General features: G+C 43.3%; 1 protein-coding gene across 3 annotated transcripts; it reads left to right on the plus strand.

The window, feature by feature from the left end:
* Positions 1-1421: 1421 nt before the first annotated feature.
* Positions 1422-20342, plus strand: LOC133150492 (glutamate receptor-interacting protein 2-like). Of its 3 annotated transcripts, none has more exons than XM_061273041.1 (24): positions 1422-1816; positions 4192-4272; positions 5356-5491; positions 6365-6510; positions 6946-7029; positions 7101-7176; positions 7917-8062; positions 8554-8701; positions 8785-8954; positions 11380-11508; positions 12347-12508; positions 12833-13019; positions 14204-14349; positions 14416-14496; positions 14618-14681; positions 14939-15084; positions 15212-15356; positions 15611-15777; positions 15942-16124; positions 16209-16362; positions 17027-17141; positions 17249-17449; positions 18161-18307; positions 19130-20342. In XM_061273041.1, the coding sequence occupies exons 1-24, from the start codon at positions 1783-1785 to the stop codon at positions 19328-19330; spliced, it is 3249 nt and encodes a 1082-aa protein (XP_061129025.1). In that variant the 5' UTR covers positions 1422-1782; the 3' UTR covers positions 19331-20342. The 3 variants fall into 3 exon arrangements, with proteins under 3 accessions (XP_061129025.1, XP_061129026.1, XP_061129028.1); XM_061273042.1 differs by having other exon boundaries at positions 12383-12508; XM_061273044.1 differs by lacking the exons at positions 17027-17141; positions 17249-17449; positions 18161-18307; positions 19130-20342 and adding an exon at positions 16626-16849.
* The last annotated feature ends 492 nt before the right edge of the window (positions 20343-20834 follow it).

The following is a 20834-nucleotide window of genomic DNA, read 5'->3' on the forward strand; positions in this document are numbered from 1 at the left end:
CCACTGATGTAACGCTTGCTTTGAAAGGGAGTTTGAAAAAAACATACATTAGTGTTTGTTTTTATTACATTTGTCATCTACTTCCAGAGGTTTTCTTGTAATCACCGCAGCGAGCGTCAATATTCCATTTCCTGATTCCCTTCATGCAGCTGGTGATTAATAGGCTATTAGAGAGGAATAAAAAGCTCCCGGAGGAAATTACCCTCAGCTAAGTGTTTTATAACAAGTGGAACAGCTGACTAAATGGGTCTAGTGCAGAAATGAGGAATTGTTTGTAACCTCTGGAAATTAGCCTGACCTCTCTTGAATTTTTGTTAAAGAGCTGCCTGCATGTAAACATTGTTGCATGTGTGCAAGGCCTGAGTGGGACTTATTTTTAGCCCTGGGGTTTCCTGGCTCAGACCTTCCCACATGAGTTCTTCATGTTTTAACAAATATATATAAGCTTATTTTTGTATCAATCTAAAATAGTTTATCATTCCCTCCCACAACAAGATTCATATTATGAAAATAATTCATTAAAATGGACAATATTATAGGCAGGAAGTGTTTATGACATGACTAAACGCTTACCGGAACAACGCAGATTTATAAAACATTTTTAATTCGGCAACATTTAGGCAGCCACCTTGTCACTTCCTGTTATTTGAAACCAATTCACACCACTTCCAATGCACTTGATGTTCACCACACAGTAACAGGTACGTTAAAGAACATCGCAAAAATTCTCATAACAAAATATATATGCAGTATAGCCTGTGCTATATATATATGCATCAAACTGGCCTAGCCTCCACATTCAATTTGGAAATATAATTGCAATGAAAACAAAGTGAGGACTGCCCAAACTATCTGATGATTTTGAAACAAACAAGCAGATCAAAAGAATTGGCTTTTTGGGACCAACTAGCCACCCCAGAAAGACCTCATAAAGCAGCCCGGCCCACCGGGGATTCTCCCAGGGCTCCAGATTGTCTACTCCGGGCCTGCATCTGTGTCTGAACGCATTTTGACTCTGCTCAGCTGGGCTCACGTAGTGACAGGCGTCGAGGAGTGCGCGTGTGACAAATGTTTCGACAGGTTTAGCAGCGGTTGTGCCAACAGATCTGTTGCCTTCTCTCTTCAGATGGCTCGAATGTCAGGCCAAATGTCTTCCTCATCATTCAAACCACACGATCACACATGATTACCCCTCTGGAATTGCACATATGCTGTTGTGTACTATTGTGCACGTGGTGAGCAATTGATACGTGAAGTTTTAGCGTGTGGGTGGATGTGCACGTATAATGACGCTTGTTTGATTCGCTAGGTGAAAACTGTGCGTGTGCACGTGTGAGCGTGCGTTTGTGTGTAGGGGGAGGGAGCAGTGACAGTGGTGTGCTCCCGCCTCACTGAGCCCCTCTGGCAAAGAGAGTGAGTGTGTGTCTATGTGTGTGTGTGTGCGCCTGAGAGAGAGGGTTATGTGTGAGTCTGTGAGCACATGAGAAGGGGAATGATAAATCCAGTGGAAAGAGACCAACATTTTGCAAGAGGATGGCAAGAAAGGAATGCATTTATCTCCTTTTGGGGGATTTTTTGCAAAACCAGAATTTGATAGACTTGTTTTTTGAGCATCAAAGTACCAACTGAGACATTTGGAGGAACAGGTCTTGACTCAGGCACGGATAAAGAGAGGGACAAAGATGGGTTGCCTCTTGTATCTGAGCAGGTGAAACGTCCCTAAACTTATTCCTCAGGTGGACTTACTATCAACAAGGTGACTTTCCAAAGGGAGCTGCAGCCATGCTGTGTGGTCTGAGGAGAGACTCTAAGAACGGTAAGACAAGCCACGCTTCATCTTCACCATGTGTCATCTTTGGTGCCATCCAAGAGGATTTGGGGCGAGAGAATTGTTACAGTTTAACGCCACTGTTGTCGAGACTAAATATATTGCGGGAGAAGGCAGCGTCAGCAAGCGCGTCTAGCCGGCGCCTCGCGCCCTCCTGCCAACTGTAATGTCGACCGATATAGAATTGAACTAGGCCCGTTTGCGAATCAGCTTTGACATCTGAAAATAGCATCATGACCTCATCGGCACATTTTTGCCACACCCCCGCCCACTTGCCACATATTTAACCTCCATCCTAATGCGCATGGCAACGAGTGCTCTGAATTAAACCGGCAGTTAATTTATTCCTCTTATGTATATTCATCCTAGACTCCGCAATTAGAATTGTGATGACATGCAGCTCTTCTGGCAAACTCGCAGTCAGTTATTAATCAGCTTGAGCGGAGCATCTTGAGGGCGAGTGATGCTTCTGCTCAGCCTCGGGATGGAAGGCTACAGTGGTGGCCCATCACGTGCCCATCCTCGTAACCTACAGCTAATGTTGCCTTTTGACTGCATTGACAGCTGCTGGACTGTCAAGGCCCTCAGGAATGTGTGCGGTATTAAGATTTTTGCCCAAGATAACATCTTTGTGATGTGGCACTCACTTGTGCTCGTACCTTTGGGCGAGCACGCTGGGAATTTGTGCAAGGATGTGTGTCTTCTTTACATCACAGGGAAAGAGACAAAGATATTTCTGTGAGTTAAGTATGACTCATAGGGCTGGGTGAAAAGCAAAGATTTTACTTCTTGGGTCTTTGTATCCAGGTCAGAGGTTTCAGACCACAAATGCTTCGACAGAGCCTCTGTGACTTTTGAGTTTGAAGCCCTGCCTCACAGCAGTTGGGTCCTTCGTGTGTTGCCCGGTTTTGGCCGTAAGGTCTTGGCTTGCTGACCAAAAGATAGCAGGTTCAAAACGTGCTGGAGAAGTGCCAGCTTACTTCTTGAGTACAGCTGAGAAACCCTTGAGCAATGTACCCATTTCAGCACCCATTGTTGTTCCATCTACACTTCTGGATTCACAATAAATCCACGGCGTTTTTTCAAAATGCAAGCTGCTTTTTTGTTTTGACTTGAGAGCAAGTGATGGCCAGATGAAGACTTGAAGCTTTCCATCCAATCAGTTCGGAAAAACGCTTCATGTGCACACAAATGCTCCTTAGTGACCAAAATCTATGGGTGCTGTTTTTTTTTGGATGGATGGACTGGTTACACTCCTAATAAACAATTTTGCCAATGTTCAGTTCTGTGAGATTTGCTGCACTTGAAAATCACACCTGGTTTTTTTTCCTGAGAAGAAATATATCCAGCATTGCAAAACACGGCAATTTTTTTTTTTAATCATTATTCTTTTTCGCAGTCCATGAATTAACAATAGTATCTGTCACAAGAAACCTCACAAGATTACTGAGGGATCGACGGATTGAGCATGACAGTTTTGATTGTGATGACATAGTGAAGCACGTTTCGATCCATTGAGGCTTGACACGTGCAGTTCTTTATCATTCTTGACACGTTGTTCTGTCATTATTAAAACACATTGAGCTTCCCGAGAACCACATTTCTGTAGACAGGCACACGTGAGCTCGGCACGTCTTCATTGTCAAGTCTAGTTTACCGTGTTTGGAAATTTGCCAGACCCTGCTGTAATGGTGCACAACCTTTTCTACCAAAATACCAATGCAAAAAAAAATCTTCACCCTCAACACACAGATTGTGATTTGTACCAGATTAGCGCTGAGCACAAAAACAGGGCCCAGTATGTCAAATCATTCGGCCAACGAGAAGCACAGCTAACGTACATACAATATGTTTCAGGAATGGAAGGAGCAAGAAACACTTTCTCCCCTGCAGAGCAAATTGAGCATTTATCGTGGCTGCGGCTCTAAATGACTCGAAAATGATGATTTTTCTCCCCATGCACCAAACAGTCCATTAACCGCGTGCTGGTGCATCAGGAGAATCCTCAGGCTCAAGTGGTGGCATAAAACCCTCTTGCTGAAAATACATTCTTGTCATGAATAGATCCTCAACATTTTTTCTCCATCTGACCTTTTCATAAGCTTGTGTAGGGCTGAGCTAGGACCGATCATTCTCGTACAGAAAGTACATCACGGATTAAGCTGCGTACTGACTCATTCGAATCAAAGTGCCCCCACTATGCAGCCGGCCCCCGCATTAGCCAAGGTGCAGTTGAGGCTAATAAAAGCGTGAGCATCTGTCATGAGGTGCATAATGGTTTGTTCATTTGGCCATCTGCCTCAGAGATTTTCTCCTCATTGAGCCACAGTGCCTCTTAACATACCTCCTTGCTGTCTCCTCAGATGAGGGACCATACGCAAAAGGAAACAAGCAGTCCGGGGTATCTGACCAATCGCATTCCTCCCAGAGGCCCAGCCTTTCAGGTACAATTTAGTCAAACATGACTGCATGTGCATGACTTTGTTTTCTGTCTGTAGCTTGATGCATGTGGATGCACTCAACCTGCGTACTTAGTAACAGAGGAGGAAAAGAATGCTTGTATGGCATGTTTGTCAATGGTAATAATCTGGAGGTGACAAAGGCACTGACACGCTAGAAGCACAGATACTTGTGGGAAAAAAAGCAGTAGTCCTTATTCAACTGACATTTTTGGTAGTATAACATATGTGTTATCAGTTTTAAGGTTTATTTATTTTTGAATGTACCATTGATTTTATGAAGCACTTTGAGTGCAAATTAAAATGATCACCTGTTAAGGAGAACTGTTGCTGATTTTGCATCACTTCTGAATTCTTTTAGGGACCAGTCCCTCCACCTCTGAAAGATTCTCTGTGCATCCTTGTTTTGTCTCGGGATCTGTTCATTGTCTATCAAATATTGGATATTCCGTGATAGTTTCAGCAAAGTTCCTAAATCCCTACACCCCCGTGAAAAAAAGTGACAGGATTGTGCTAGCGAAATTACAATAAATTACTTCTCATCAGGCACACACACCTTCTATCTCTGATTGATTGTTTGTCCTCTAGCGTGGAGGTTTCTTAAAGATCGAACAAGATCGGAAACTGTCAGGTTTTTATCGATAGTATTTTTTTAAATTGCAAACTCCCGTTTACGTAAGGAAACATTCTCTGAAACAAACATAAAAGCAAATACATCATTTTGTAATAACTTGGCACACAGAAAAAAAGACTTCTTTGCATACATAATCGCTTCCCCTTTTACAAATTTTTCAAATGCTTTCATTGAAAAGAAGAAAAAAATATGGGCATGTTATCAAAACATGTTCCCATAGTTTTTGGACTCCCCAACTCGAATCAATCAATCATAGCACATCACATCACAAGACTTGATGACACAAACAGAAATCTGAGATCTGAATTCCATGTTTTTTCCTCTCATTATTACAACTACTTTATTTTCTTTCTGATTCAAGTGATTGCTTCAGAGAGGCTAAAACGTGAAATGTTCTTCACTAATGCTCTATCCGCCGTATGGTGGGTCCACAGAAGAGTGCCGAGGAGTGACCACAGTGGACCTGATGAAAAGAGAAGGCAGCAGCCTCGGCCTCACCATCTCCGGGGGCTCCGATAAGGACGGCAAGCCCAGAGTGTCAAATCTACGTCCAGGTGGGCTGGCTGCCAGGTGAGATCTGCTTGCACTTCGTGATGCAGCTGAGCGCACGCTGTCCGCATCACTTAGATCCGCTTGTAGAAACGTGCTTATGCTGCAAACTTACATTAGCTCACCTGCAGGACTTTACTGTTGTGTTAAGTCAGCTTGATGCCAACAGAGATTTCTCCAAGAAATGCCCTTGTTATTTTATAATGGAGTGCTGAATAGCCAAGTGAACCAAATCTTTGCTTCCTCTGTGTTGACGAAAAATAATCATCTCTAATAGTGATACTGACAATAAAAAAATATTTGATGAAAATTAAAAATCAAATACTGTTTTGAATTGTGTTTAAATAGAATTGTTTTTAAAAAACAAGCTGACAAGTATCAAAGCCAAAGCCTGGAGACAGGTCAGATCTACTTTCTAAAAACCAAAGAAAACAAAATAAAAGACTTCTCATGCCGTCTCGCTAAATAATCACTCCAAGCGGTTCCCCTAAATGTCCAGCATTATGACTACCAGTCTTTCCTAAAATCAACCACGCGAGAGCAAAATGTCGTAGAAAGAAATCACATTTTACGATGATTAAGCAGCGTGTGACATGCTTGGTGGATGTGTGAGCTAATTTACTGAGTGGAGAGTCATGCGAGCAGACAGGACGGGCAGTGACATTGTGTGATGAGAGGCGACTGGATGACGGGGCCAGTCAGCTCTGCTTGTTAGCGTGCCTGCCTGCCTGTAGCATCCATTGGCAACGGCCCCGAGGTGAGACAGGAAAAAGGGTCAGAATCATTCAATTAATTAGTCCTGCAATGAGTGGTAAGATGACATTCTTGGGGTTGCCATTTTGGAAATTTGTCAATTTTCAAACGAGATGTTTTTAAATTGTCTCCTCCCTCCAGAAGTGACCAGCTGAATGTAGGGGACCACATTAAGTCAGTGAACGGCATCAACCTGTCCAAACTTCGTCACGATGAGATTATCAGCCTGCTGAAGAACATAGGGGAGCGAGTTGTCCTGGAGGTGGAGTACGAGCTGCCTCCGTTACGTAAGTCAAGTCTACCCGCATTTGCACGTATAAGTGGATCTCAAAATTCAACACATCACTGTTCGAATCCAAGATTTTGTAATAAGAGATTAAGATCAATCATTAATCTTTTCCACCATTACTGCTGAACTCTAATTCTTTTTTTAATCAATTCAAGAGAGGAAAGAAAACTCAGGAGAATCAGTTTCATCTATTCTTCAGCTGAAACTGGGGCGGAGAGAAGTGTTATGAACCGTTTCAACTCGAGTCAATGTTGGCACAAAACTTATGACCTCGAACCGTAATAGGCCATGTTGAAAAAAAGTTTGTAATGATTTATCTTGGTCACAAAACCTGGCATTTGAACAGAGTTTTATTTTATATCCACTACATGTACTGACTGTATTTTATGTAAATGTTGCTTCTAATTCAGTCAAATTTATTTTCCTCTAACAGTCCAGACTCCCCCAGGAGTCATAAGCAAAACCACAGAGGTCTGTTTGCTCAAAGAGGGCAACAGTTTTGGCTTTGTCATGCGAGGTACGTCAGTGACCGTCTTATTGAGTTAGTCTTAAAGAGAATTGATCTGTAGTTCTTCTGGTCTTCTCAAGGGGGCTTTCATGAGGACTGGCGCAAGTCTCGTCCTCTGGTGGTGACCCACGTCAGGCCAGGGGGTCCTGCTGACAGGTATGAACAACAGTAGTATTAAAAATCGATGCGCTTTTGGTTTTCTTTTAAATAGAACTAACTGTCATCTCCCTGAGATGGATAACATTTTGCTTCTTACTTCACATTCCACAAAAGCAATATTAATCAGAATGTTTAGACTAGAGGGGCTGCATAGAACATATTGTAAAGAATATTTTTGACTTGACTCCCCCTTAAAGAAAAAAATCTCACTTACCTCAAATTATGTGAACGCTGATGAGCTCACAGGAAGAACTAAATCTGTTGTAGGAATGCCTGGCGACAAATGTTTACACTGATTAATTGTAGGTTCCGCTATCCGGTGCAAGAGCATTTAATTGTTCCGCTGGCACTGATAGATGAATAAAGATTAAAAAAGTATTTTTTTTCAAAACAGTCAAAATTGGAGGATTACCAAACTACATAGCCCAGTGGGACATGGAGAATCGTGGTAGTTTACAACCATGCCTTTCGAGCTTCTCGTCTCTGCTCACCCCTGCGTGAAAGAAGCATACACAACACGTAGGTCTTCTCTAAAACCAGAAAGGCCACGGCTTATCCCCAGGCAAACATTGCCCATTTTCCTCATGAAACGAGGCTGCACCAAAACGCTTGGTCCAACTCATTTCGCCTTCATCTCACCTGGGAGGGAAGGTCCACATGGAACTCTTCAATGATTTAGCAGGACGGGTGTCGGGACACTTCGCCACTGATGTTCTCCCTCTCTTGTCTTTCTCTAGGGAGGGCACGGTAAAGGCTGGCGACAGAATCCTGAGCATAGACGGCATGCCTTTAAACCGTGAGAAGCATGCTGACGCGTTGACCACGCTGATGCAGAGCAGCCAGGAAGCCTTGTTCCTGATTGAGTATGACATCTCTGTCATGGGTGAGCACACACACACGGGGAATATGTGGAGGCATGGTAGGGCAGCGTTGCTCTGAGGGTAAATAATGTGGCCGTTTGGCTCCGTGGACGCAAGTGAGGCTCGGTGCTGGAGATGCCACCAGGGGAGTCGCTCGGGCCCCGGAGCAACGGGAAAAGCGTGGATGGATTACCGTCACGTGTTGCTGGCTTGCTCTCTCACTTCCCCTGTACAACCTATTTGCTTTGTTAACATGTTTTCCCAACATGACCTATATAAAAATGCTGGATATGAACAGTTGACAAGCATTATGTGCCTCCAAGCTTCAGTGGTGCTACGGTGGCCAGATGTCAAGCTGCACCCCACTGCTGAATGAAACACAAGAATGTCGTTTTTAACATGGCGGGTTTCAAGCACACATGATTTATTTAGTTTCAATAGCAAGTCATGGGAATTAAGTCTTCTTCTCCAGGCTGGGTTTAATGTTTTGAATCAAATGTGTTACTTGTTGCAGAAGCAGTGCAACAGGCCTCGGGTCCTCTTCTGGTGGAGATAGTTAAAGGGCTCTCCTCCAGCCTGGGCCTCAGCCTCACCACATCCATATACAGGAATAAGCAAGTCATCATCATCGACAAGATCAAGGCGGCCAGCGTGGCCGAAAGGTGAAGCTACCTCATCTTTATCACTCATCGACAGACATGAAAAATTATTCCCAGATTTATTATCGGCTCTGTCATCCTGTCAGGTGTGGCGCGCTGCACCCAGGAGACGCCTTGCTGACTATCGATGGAACCAGTACGGAACACTGCTCTCTGATGGAGGCCTTGCAGCTTTTGGGGAACGCCACTGAGGTTGTCAAACTGGAAATTCTACCATCCAGTCAGACCCGGCTGCCTGTCCGGCCACAAGATACAGGTAAGGCTATCTATTGAGCGTTCCTGCTTATTAGGGGATGGGGCTGTATTTGGAATTATATAATCACATTTGCATGCTTGTTAAGTGGGAGTCAGAACGGAGCTCCATTTCATGTGCCTCTTATTAAGCCCCAAAAGAGTTTGAAATGTTCTAGTAGGCTTTTTTTTTTTGCATGATGCGAACACTTACTGGTGTTTGGAACTGTTCATAATCCCCCCCCAATAATTAATAAATCAAGTGCATCACAATAAATTTCAGCTGTTCTAGTCAGCCTTTCCTGCCATTCGGTTTCTTTCCAGCAAAAGCCTCGAGCTTTTGTGCTAACACCGACAACTCTTTTAATCTGTTCTTAATGCTCTCTACCTTCACTAAAGCTTTTTTTCTAGCTAAAGAAAATCCTCCCCAAAGCACGATGCTGCTGCCACCACCACATTTGACTGTAGGCAAACACTATTGCGTATGCACCAAACCGGAATTTATAATTAAAAGTCTCAGCGGCATCATTACATTGCAAAAATCGATCTAATGAGGTGTACAAAAGAAGCACGTTGTCTTCTCGTCACAGCATGTACATACTTTTGGCGTAGTCTTTCTTTCCGTGGAGCTCAAATCAAAAGCATAGCTGTGTCAGGATCGGAACGGAGCAGGGCGACCAAATGCAGCTTGGGTTTAATTGAGGGAAAAGGTCATTGGATAAGGGGAACAGACCAACAGAACCAGTAAACAACTTAACAGACCGAACCGTACAGGACTGACCGACAGACACGAGAAGACATGAAACGTGACGACAACAACGACCCGACTGGAATGAGGGTCAGACAGGACTTAAATACACGACAGGTAACAAGCCGCAGGTGACTGATTACATTGCTTGTGAGGTAACACAGGAGGGGAGGGGCAACGCCAACAGAAACCATGGTAACCTAGACATAATAAAGCAACCAGTGTGTGTAGCATGTGAGCGTGCATGCGTGTGCACTTGAGGCCCACACTGGAGACATGATGGATACAAACCACTCACACACTCGTATTGACCACTCTGCAGCTGTTTTACAAGCCACAAGGAGCTCCTGTGGGCCCCTCAACGTGCAGCGCAGTCATTTGCATGTCCTCTGAAATCTTCAGTCTCTCGTCATATTGCAAAAAAAAAAAAAACACATTTTGACAGCCCATTTACCCCCAAGCAGCATGACCGTAAAATGGAGTGCTTAATCTCCTAGGGGCGGTTTTGAGATTGATCTGGCCACTATGAGATTAACAGTTTTTTTTTTTTTTTCTAAACCAGCCCAGAATGAGAAAAACATTTCTTAAAGAGTCTCGTCTAGGTGATCTTAGTCTGAAGGGTCAAGAGCTTTGTCAGATAAGGACCATTTCACCAGGATGAAGAGTCCTAGGTTATTTCATGCGAGTGGAACGTATCATAAACGTATCATGCGCTTAATGTGTCGTCATACATGGTTGCAGCAAATCCCCCTTGCATGTGAGCAAATTGTCGCAGATTAGACCCCCGCTGAGGAAGCAGCAAGGATTACTGTCACATTTAGCGTGCAGTGACACACGTCTTAATGAATCTGTAAAGGAAGTTAATTATTGAGGTGCTTCCCACACACAAGGTCATCTTATTTCATAAGAAGGCCTCACTGTTATCTGAGTCCATGTCTGCTCGTTGTCAGGAGCAGTCTCATGCGGCCAATTATACTGAGCGCTTGATTTCATAGAAGGCTACGCTGTACTTTCGAAATTCTAAAACCACATGCAGAGGGTCTTGAGATACGAATGATGCCACTTATAAGTTTTTCTAGCATTAGGTACATAAGACGTTTTGTCTCTACTTAGTGTGTTGGAATTGCATCATTTTACACAATGGCTTCAGCATCATCATTTCAATGGTTAATTTTCAGCCAAAGTCACAAGGGCCACATAGAATGAAGTGGAAGGTCGGCTCTGGCCCGCACGCCTGAGGTTTGACACCGGTCCAATATGACCTTTGCACTTCATTAGACAGCATGCAATCAGCTGTCCCCAATAAAGGCGTGTGTTTCGTACCGCAAAGGACAGCATCATGCCTCGCGGTTATCTTGCGCATAGCCTTTGGAGCTTTTTCGAGAAGAATATTCTAAACATGATTTCCAATTTCAATGCAGTTTTTTGGAAGTTTGCCAGAAAACGTAAGCTTCGGTATTCTCACCATTTACCATCAGTGTGCGTCAAACATTCTTAACACATCAAACCAAAGGATTAGGTGCACCATGACGAAAGACATTAAATATCAATTACTCCGCTCTGGATAATCCCCCAGGCGGTGTGTTTTGGTGCAATTTTAGACACGGGAGTGGAAGTGTGATTTCATGGGTAGGATTTAGAAAACGTGCATAATACAAGAGCGGGTTCTGCCTCACTCCTAAGTGTTGATTTGTCTCTGCAGTGAAAGTACAGAAGAGCAGTCATCATATCTGGGACCAAAGCAGCAACTTCTGCTTACCTTCTCACGGCAGCCTCGGCAAGACATGGAGCAGCCCGAGCCACCCACGCAACCAGCAGGACCACTGCAAATGTAAGTGATCATTTGTGACAGGCTCGCTGCTGGCAAGACGTCATCAGAGGAGCCCATTCCTCAACACTTTCGATAAACCACATACCTTTTTAGATCACCTGGGTGAATGAAAGCAAGATTGTGTTTTGCTATGGACTTTTTTTCTATCCCCACCCAGCATCAGGAGCTTATCCAATTCCTTTAATTGGTCTTAAAATACAGTGTATTTTATTTAAAAGAAATAATCAATTGATTGAACAATTAAGTGCTCTTCCGCTAGATGGCACAAAGTACAACTAGGCTTAATCTAGGGGTGTGCAATTCTGCAACCCCACCCAGCAAGGGCCCAGTGTCCTAAAATTATACATACCCTGCAAATAGACTAGATAGTTACGCACAAAAGTATTCATTGTATGAATAATTTCAGTCTTGACTGTATGTGTCTCCTGTGATTGGCAGTTGCCCAGTTCATGGTGTGCCTTGCCTACCGCCTGAAGACAGCTTGCGGTTCAGAGAATGCATGGATGGAAAACATAACATAAAGGACAATGTAATGAAAAGCTGGTTTGATGAATTGTAATTAAGAAAGTCACTGCAGTGGTTAGAAAGTGTGCTACTACTTCAATCGTGAGAATTGACAATGTTCATTATGCACTGGTACAGAGCATTAGAGGTATGCTGGAGTCTTTCTTTCTTTTTTTTTTTTTTAAGAGTGGTTTGTTTTTAAACATTTGGGTAAAGTGATTAAATGAGCCACCTTATATTTTTCTATTGTAAGAAGTCGCTTTAATAAAGATTGGGGAAAGTCAGCCCTATCCGAGGCTGTCGATAAGTAGAGTGCAATGTCTCATGTCTGCAGCTCTGGTGAGTGGTGGCTTCTCCCCTTCCTCCACAGCCACCTCAGGCTTCAGCAGTCAGGGGAGCAGCACGCTGCCCTGCCCCATGGTGCCCACCGCACCCACCAGTCCTCGGACCTCGACTGGCAAGAGGCGGAACAGAAAGAAGGACCACAAGAGCTCATGTATGACAAATTGGATGGATGGATGGATGGATGGATGGGCTGAGTTGGTGGGTTGGGAGGGAGGGGTGTTCAGGTAGGTTGGCTGTTTTATTTCTATAGTTTAGCTTCCTTTAAAAGCCTTTGGTTATGGTTGCTTCCTGCCAGTGTCTCACACGGGAAATCTAAAAATTGACTTGACACTTCTGAATGACTCATTTTGTTTCTGTCACCCTGCGTGTGTGGTAGACTAGTACATGCCTGTTTTTATTCCACACCAGTTTCTCATATTGTATTTCTATGTCATATCTCCACTAACCTCCCCCTCCATGATGTCCCCTCTTTCAGTGTCGCTGGCATCCAGTTCTGTCGGCCCTGGGGGCCAAGTTTTTCACATGGAAGTGAGCGAGGTCGTCCTGAGGGGGGATCCGCTTACAGGTTTTGGGATCCAGCTGCAAGGGGGTGTCTTTGCTACAGAAACTCTTTCTGCTCCACCCATCATCCGCTTCATTGAACCAGACAGCCCGGCTGAGAGGTAAAGCACAGACACCAAATACGAAGCACAATTCATACACTATAGGGAGTCACCTTGAACTTGGAGAGCTAATCATTCAGCCAGGCAATGACACATCAAGCAGGCTAATTTTAGCCACATGAGTATTTGGTTTGAAGGCAGACACATTAGAGATGCATCACGCTGATAGAAATGAGGCCGACAGACAAATAACTCAACATTATCTTTCACTTTGTTCCTCTTCCAAACAAGGTTTTTCATACGCATCATTGGGCAAAATTACTTACTTTACTCATTAATGACAATGTTGAAAGATAAGATAAAGATACACAGACTGGCTATCAAACAGGAAAAGTAAAAAACAATGGGCGCACATGTAGACAGACATAACTCAAAGGCATATTTTGTACCCATTGTGAAAAAAGTATTACTGCAATTTGCCAGTCGTGAAACTGTTATACTGACTCCAGTAGCACAGGTCATTAAATTAAAGCAAAAAAAAAAAAAAAATCTAAATCAAACAAGTGCCCAAACTGTTAAATTCTTTCAAATCTGTTGAATTGTCATTTATGCATATTTGTATAAAGTACAATGTCACAGAGTGCTATTTTCCACATTCTAAATGTCATTTCACAAATTGCATTTTAGGTGGAGGGGTGGGGGGGGCTCAGGGGTTTACACATTGTCAGTTCCATACATCTCAGTGGGGAAAGAAAAAAAACCATTGACCTCCCCCCCCCCCTTTTTTTTTTTTTTGGGCTGTTTGTTCAAAATTGACCTTGCCAACTCAAATGTGTTCATGTCTCCTGTTACGTGCCTTTTTGGTGTGGCCCGCTGTCCTGTGAGATAATGATGGCATTGCACAGGGTCAACCCCCCTGTGTGGCACAATTTAAATCAAGCGGTAGTGGAACAGTTGTTCAGTCCGGGGGATTCTGCCCCCACTGGGATGTAAGCACCTAAGCTTCCATGCAAAGCATAGTCTGCTGCAGGGATGTCGGTCAATTAACATTTTATGACAGGACTTCATTTCATAGGCGTGATGTAATCTCCAAGGATAAGCTAAATTCTCCTGGCTATCCAAAATTGATGACAAGGTGTGATGACGCCTGTAGAGGTATATTCTAATGAGAACCAGTACAGCTGTAGCCCTAAAAAAAAAAACATTATTGGGGTTGTTGCATGTTATTGTGCTTTTGTGTGCAGGTGTGGCTTGATACAGGTTGGAGATAGACTCTTAACCATTAATGGTATCCCTACTGAAGATGGCACTTTGGAGGAGGCCCATCAGCTGCTCCGAGACTCCGCTCTGGCCAATAAGGTTACAGTGGAGATTGAATTTGACGTCGCAGGTACAATTTATTATAAATATCCATACAAGGACTGTGCAGCCACTTACGTTTTGTTCTGTTCATTAGAATCGGTGGTTCCTAGCAGCGGCACCTTCCATGTCAAACTACCCAAGCGAAGAGGAATGGAGATGGGTATCACCATCAGTGGTGAGTATAAATCTGTCCAGCAGGGTACAGTATTGTGTTGATCACGACAGCCACTCCGTGAACGAAATCTGATGACATCTCATTCCCTTTCTCCCTGTTTTTGTTTATACCTGAAAACCAGCAAGTAAGAAGCCTGGCAAGCCACTCATCATCTCTGACATTAGAAAAGGAAGCATAGCACACAGGTATGTCATTTGTCAACACACATGACTGCTTCAACAATCTCTCTCTGCGTGGGATTAAAAAAACAAAATCTGCATGGCAAATCTAATAAATCATAATTGGATTGTTCAGTGGCGCAGTGGAAGTATGTTTGAGACTGAGGGTGAGGTTGGGGTCACCCCTAATGATCCACGATGAGATCGTAATAGGATTGACATAATGAGTCAAGAGCGGCTCCCCTGGTTCCAAGTAATAGCTTTGGTCCCTTTGACACTTGCAGGACGGGCACTCTGGAGCCCGGAGACAGGTTGCTGGCTATAGACAGTGTGCGTCTTGAAGACTGCACCATAGAGGACGCCATGCACGTCCTGGATCAGGCCGAAGACATGGTCAAGCTCCGAATACAGAAGGACGAGGACAACATTGGTAAGGGTGTGATTTAAAACGCAAAGCATCATAAAAGTAGAATAAAATACCATCACAAAAAAACATCTCTGAAATTCACAGTCCATAATCTGGCCCATTTAAATTGAACACAAGTCTTATTCTCCAGATGAGCTGGAGATGTCTGGTTCCATCATCTACACTGTAGAGCTGAAGAGATATAACGGACCTCTGGGGATCACCATTTCAGGCACGGAGGAGCCTTTTGATCCTATCGTCATTTCGGGTCTAACCAAGAAAGGCCTGGCTGAGAGGTGAGCAGCGGGAAGAGATCACAAATGACACCAAGGCTGGCATTTGATGCTGAAGAGACTCTACTGCCCCCTGTGTAAATGTTTTTGGTTGAATAGGACCGTAAACAATGGCTGTCTCATTTCTGTTTTCTATTACAAGAAGCCACTTTGTCTGCGGCTCTGTCGGCGAGCTGGCAGCCGCACGGTTTTCTGATTCGTCCTGGCTGTCGGCACTGTCTGGTATCTCCGTCTCCTCTTCTCTCCAAACTCTGCAGGACCGGGGCCATTCACATAGGGGACCGTGTGCTGGCTATCAATGGGGTCAGTCTGAAAGGCAAAACGTTGAGCGAGGCTATCCACCTGCTGCAGATGGCGGGGGAGTCAGTCACCCTCAAGATCAAGAAACAAGTAGACCGCGTGTCAGCCTCGCCTCGCTCTCATGGCAAGAAAGCACACTTGTTCTCAAATGCCTTCAGTGTGAGGGATGGAAGGAAGATAAATAAATAAATAAAAGAATAACTTCCATTTCCTATACTGCAGTGGACTGATAACCATTTATATTTTTTTGACTTAACATTTGGCTTCATTGGCATGGCTCCCTTTCAGAATATGATGCAAGGAGGGTCCTGGACAGAGAGACTGGCTTTCTGAGTGACTTAGAGGATGAATTGATGGATGCGGCGAGAATCGCTAAACCCTCCGAGATGTACTCCGCCACCGTGCCCAGTATTGACTCCGCCATGAGCTCCTGGGATGGCTCGGGATGCGACCCCGGGTACAATAGCCAAGGTGAGGTCGGGAGAGGACGTCCTTTCCAAAGCAGAGCTGTTACCTAGCCTGTTTCTTCCAAAAACAATATTTGTTGTTTTTTAGGAACTTATCTACACAAAGACATGTTACTCAATGCCAACGACTGGAGAAGAACAAAGTACAGGAGCCCGGTCGGGTCCAGCTCGACAGGACTGATGCAGCACTCCGGGCTCTACGACGGGAGACTAACTGAGGATGACTGGGACAAGATGCCTGGGTAAAAAAAGCACAGGCCTTCCTCCTTCACTTTCCTTCCTGTGGGCTCCTTTTGATGTCAATGCAGCTTTAATTCTTTCACAAAATGTTATTTCTGTGAGCTTCTGTTTTGCTTTTTCTGTTTGATTTGTTTGACCAAAGCAAAGTGCAGTGTGTGAGTCATACCGTACTGTAGATAGATGGAGCAACATTTGCTTGTCAATTGATGCTTTTATGTTTTGTTTGCTCGTCCAAACTGTCCTTTTTTTTTTTCTTCTTTCTCAGGTATTCTCTCTCTGATCTGCTTTACTAATTGCCCACAAGCTCTTTGGTGTGTCACCGTTTTCATGTCCACACCAAAACACATCGGGACACATCAGTCTCTCTTTGTATTTCTTTTTCTTTTTTTGTCACTTGCTTTCATTGTTTGATTTTTATTTTTTTTTTCCGTGTGTGTGGTGACAATTGCATTTGTATTTGGAAAGAGAAAACATTTGTGACGGACTCTTCTTCAATGTGTCCAGTGTGGTCTTGAGCCTTTTTTTTTTTAAAGGGACTCTCCTTTGCAAAGCCTCAGAAACAAACAATAAAGTGCAAAGCTACATTTCCCACGCTGCTTTGTGAAGACAGCACCGGCCTCAAGACAACAAGACTGCTCTCATGTTGTGGTTCCTGCATTGTCGTAGATTCATCAGCCCCCCTCATTGCCATGGTACCCTGAATCAGGACGATAGCTTTTGGTCTCAAGCTCTGCAGGACCTGGAGACTTGTGGCCAGTCTGAGATCCTCAGGGAGCTGGAGGTATGATAATCCCCTGTGTTTGTAATCTGCTATTGAATCGGAAAAGGTAGACAGGACACGTCGCCACACTACATTTCCATCTTTTTTTTTTTTCTGTGCTCTTACAGGCATCTATGACAAGTAGCGCTTTTAGTCTCTACCTAGAAGAGACCAAGACTGATGAGGACTCAATGTTTCTGTCCGAAATAAGTCCCATTAAACAAGCGGAACCTAAAGTGGCACCAAAGACCAGCAGCAACCTCAACATCTTGAGCGGATGTGGCAGAGGCTCCAATAGTTTGTCTTCGATGACTCTGGCCCTGCACAAGGTAAGCGTGACCTTGTTTTTGCTTTTCAAATGAGCTAGTAGGTCTAAAAATGAAAAATCTCTCTGCTTCATGCTCATCTTAATGTTTCTCAGATGGTGTGAGCATGTATCATGATGTCCTTCAGACTGACATTAGTGTGTTTAGGTAATATATTATGAGTTGAAACTGTTCAGTTATCATCGAACGTTATCACGGCAGCAAATCAAAGCTACTGTTTGGTCATAACACAGTTGTGCGTTGATAGTCCCAACAGATAAATATATATGTATATTTTTACGTTGATTTAGTACTTTTTATGACTAGGTATAAGCTGAAATTTCTTATGAGCTACTGATATTAAGCAGTCAAACCTTTCCCAGTTCCTTCAACATTTAGCTAACCGATTTATGCTCCATTGGTTATGTGACACCTCACCTAATGCAAATTTATACCAATTATTATAAATATGAACTTGTTTTTTAATCAATTTTTTTTAGGTTTAGTTTTTTTTACCCAGTTATACATTTTTTTTAATTTCTGAATATTTTCCATTTTTAAGGGTTTGATACTGACCCAATTATCTGTTTTAGAAATTCAAATAAATAAATCAGCAATTGTCACTGCTTCAGTTAAACAAGTGGGCCAAGTGTATTTGATGGTACTGATCATCAGGGTATTTAATATACCCCAGATATGGTAAATGTAAACGCGTATAATATCTGTGACTATCAGGTGACTATCAGAAAGGACCCCGAGACCCGTGACTTTGGATTCAGTGTATCTGACGGACTTGTGGAGAAAGGAGTGTTTGTCAACATGATCCGCCCCAAAGGCCCGGCCGACCAGGCGGGCTTGAAGCCTTACGATCGTATACTTCAGGTACTTCATATTTCTGTGAACCCAAATGATGTGTCTTGAGCTCCAATTCTTTGCTTGACAAAAAAGTTAACAATTTAGACTACACCCTTAAAAAGGCTAGCTCAAAAACCATTGGACTTTTTTTTTTTTTTTTCCAACCCTTCTTGTTGGTGTTTTGTAATGCGGAAATGAACCAATATGAAAGTATTTCCATGCCTAGTCTCATACACTATTCAAAAATATTTGCTGAATATACCTCACCTATTTAAATGTTTGGTGCTCTGACTTACTGAAATGCCCTAATATGCCACTAAATGGTGCCAAAGTGCTGTCTATTAAAGAAGCGATTAGTTGCCATTAGGCCACAAATAGCAAAAATCAAATAGTAATTGAACATTTATAATTGCCCTCTTTACTACAAACTGTGGTCCTAAAACTGTTATCTAACATCATTACCCATGAATACAGATTATTTGATTTTGAAATAATGCAGCATAGTTTCCAGCAACAACAAAGGACAAATTGAACTGCTCCTATCACATGCAAAGCTTGTCAGACGTTGAGTTTGTTCTGTTACATCATGACAATTTCAAGAATTAAACCGCCTGCGAACCCTAACGAACATTGCAGCTCCTTTTGTACGTTTTAATTTGGCCACCGGGGGCAGCATAACTATGCCGACAAACGAAAACATTCTTAACCCCTGTAAACTGCAGTTATGGGGTGTTTTTTCCACAGAGGATAAAGAATATATGCCTAGGAGCATTGTTTACTCGACTCAACTTCGACTCAACTTAGTCGAAATGAACATGTCATTTTTCCCGTCTGATTTGATCCTTCCAGGTGAACCGTGTGCGGACTAGAGACTTGGACTGCTGTCTCACTGTGCCCCTGATTATGGAAGCGGGAGGCAGCCTAGATCTGGTCATTAGCAGAAATCCAATGGAAACAAGCAACACCAAGGGTCTGCCTGGCGACCGCAACAACCCTTCCATCTCACTGCTCTGCTTTTCTGAGCACTGCACCAATAGCATTGCCCTGTGAGCACAAACATAGACGGGCTGGCACCTCGCACGTACACACTCCCATCATTACATCACTCGCACACTCCTTTCGGTCACATTGCACCTGCCGGACGTTCATGACCGGTGTTAATGTTCACATGATGCTTTTCAGAGGGGGCTCCAGTTCACGGGCCACTCCTTCCCCACTCGCACATAGCAAAGCTTTATATCACAGCAGCCATTACTCACCGGAGCACATAGCCAACAATTATTTCTTGAATTGACTTATCCTTACTAGTATGCAGTTCATTCGTTATATGCACAGGGTGTTAGGACGTTTAAGGTTCATAGTGTATCTGGCAGTTATTTTCTTGGCTCGCCGCCCATGTTTCCATACAGAAGAACCGGACTGCTCCAAATAGAATTTTCACTGCTACTACCAGTCAAGCTTCATAAAAGGTTAAATCGTATATGTTAATCACACTTGCTTTTCTCGGGGACGTCCTCGGGGATCACTGCCAATATTGTGTCGGATTTTTTTCTCCACCTTTCTCAGCATCACCACACGCACGTTTACACTTAATGGGAATTTTTGGACTTTTCTTCGTGTGACTGTTTATTTTTTGGGACCACCACCTGACCCATGTTGCTGGCACAACCTCAGCAAGTGACTTATTAACTAACAGAAGTGGTGTCATGTCTTGTTTGCCTTCATGGGGTTGTTGTGAGAGTGACCCCCCCCCCCCTAAATAGCCGTCCAATTTAAATGAAGCATTGACATCCTGTATTGGCTGCTGTGTGCATGGCCTTCGAGCCCCTCAGTGTCAGCATGTCAATTCTTCTCAAACAATCAAATGTCTACAGAGGCCTATTTTTAAAAGCTTTATATATGAATCAAATGTTCCGATGCTATTTTGGTGTAAACTGTTTTCATTTCTAATTCATGCACGTAAAATGTTTTGCCTAAGTTATACAGAATGTGGTGTCTTTATTTTCTATTATGTATATGGAAAGATGTACTTTGTTTTTTTAATAAATTGTTTTTAAAACCAGTGAGTGTTTTTTTTTTTTTAATTCCGTAGGGGGAGTGCTCTTTTAGTAGCTCTTGGTCCAGAGGCCAGCTGTTTACCCACCAAAATATTACTAGACATAATTATTGGTAATTATTAATTATTAGCCATCCATGCAATTTATTACTATGAAATTTTAGTATACTAAAATAAAGGCATTGTATTGAAGAAACCATTGCTGCAAAGGCTAAATCAATTTAAAAGATTAAGCTGTATTATGCTATTTTGAACTATTTTTGCCTGAAACAACACACGGAAAGTAAGTTCATGAAGCTGGGCATGGTCAAAGTCCATCTGTAGTTATCGTGCTGCGTGGGTGTTTGCATTGGTGTCGTGTGCGTGCGGCTTTGTGTGTGTCGAATGCCTTCCTTCCCTTGTTTGTCAGCAAGACAAGTTCCCGCTTGACGGATGGGGTTAGATATATCGAGGGTCATATACTTGATTTGACTTTTAGGTCAAGTGTCACTGAGCTAC

The sequence above is a fragment of the Syngnathus typhle genome, linkage group LG2 (assembly GCF_033458585.1).
Source record: "Syngnathus typhle isolate RoL2023-S1 ecotype Sweden linkage group LG2, RoL_Styp_1.0, whole genome shotgun sequence".
NCBI classification, from domain to species: Eukaryota; Metazoa; Chordata; class Actinopteri; order Syngnathiformes; family Syngnathidae; genus Syngnathus; species Syngnathus typhle.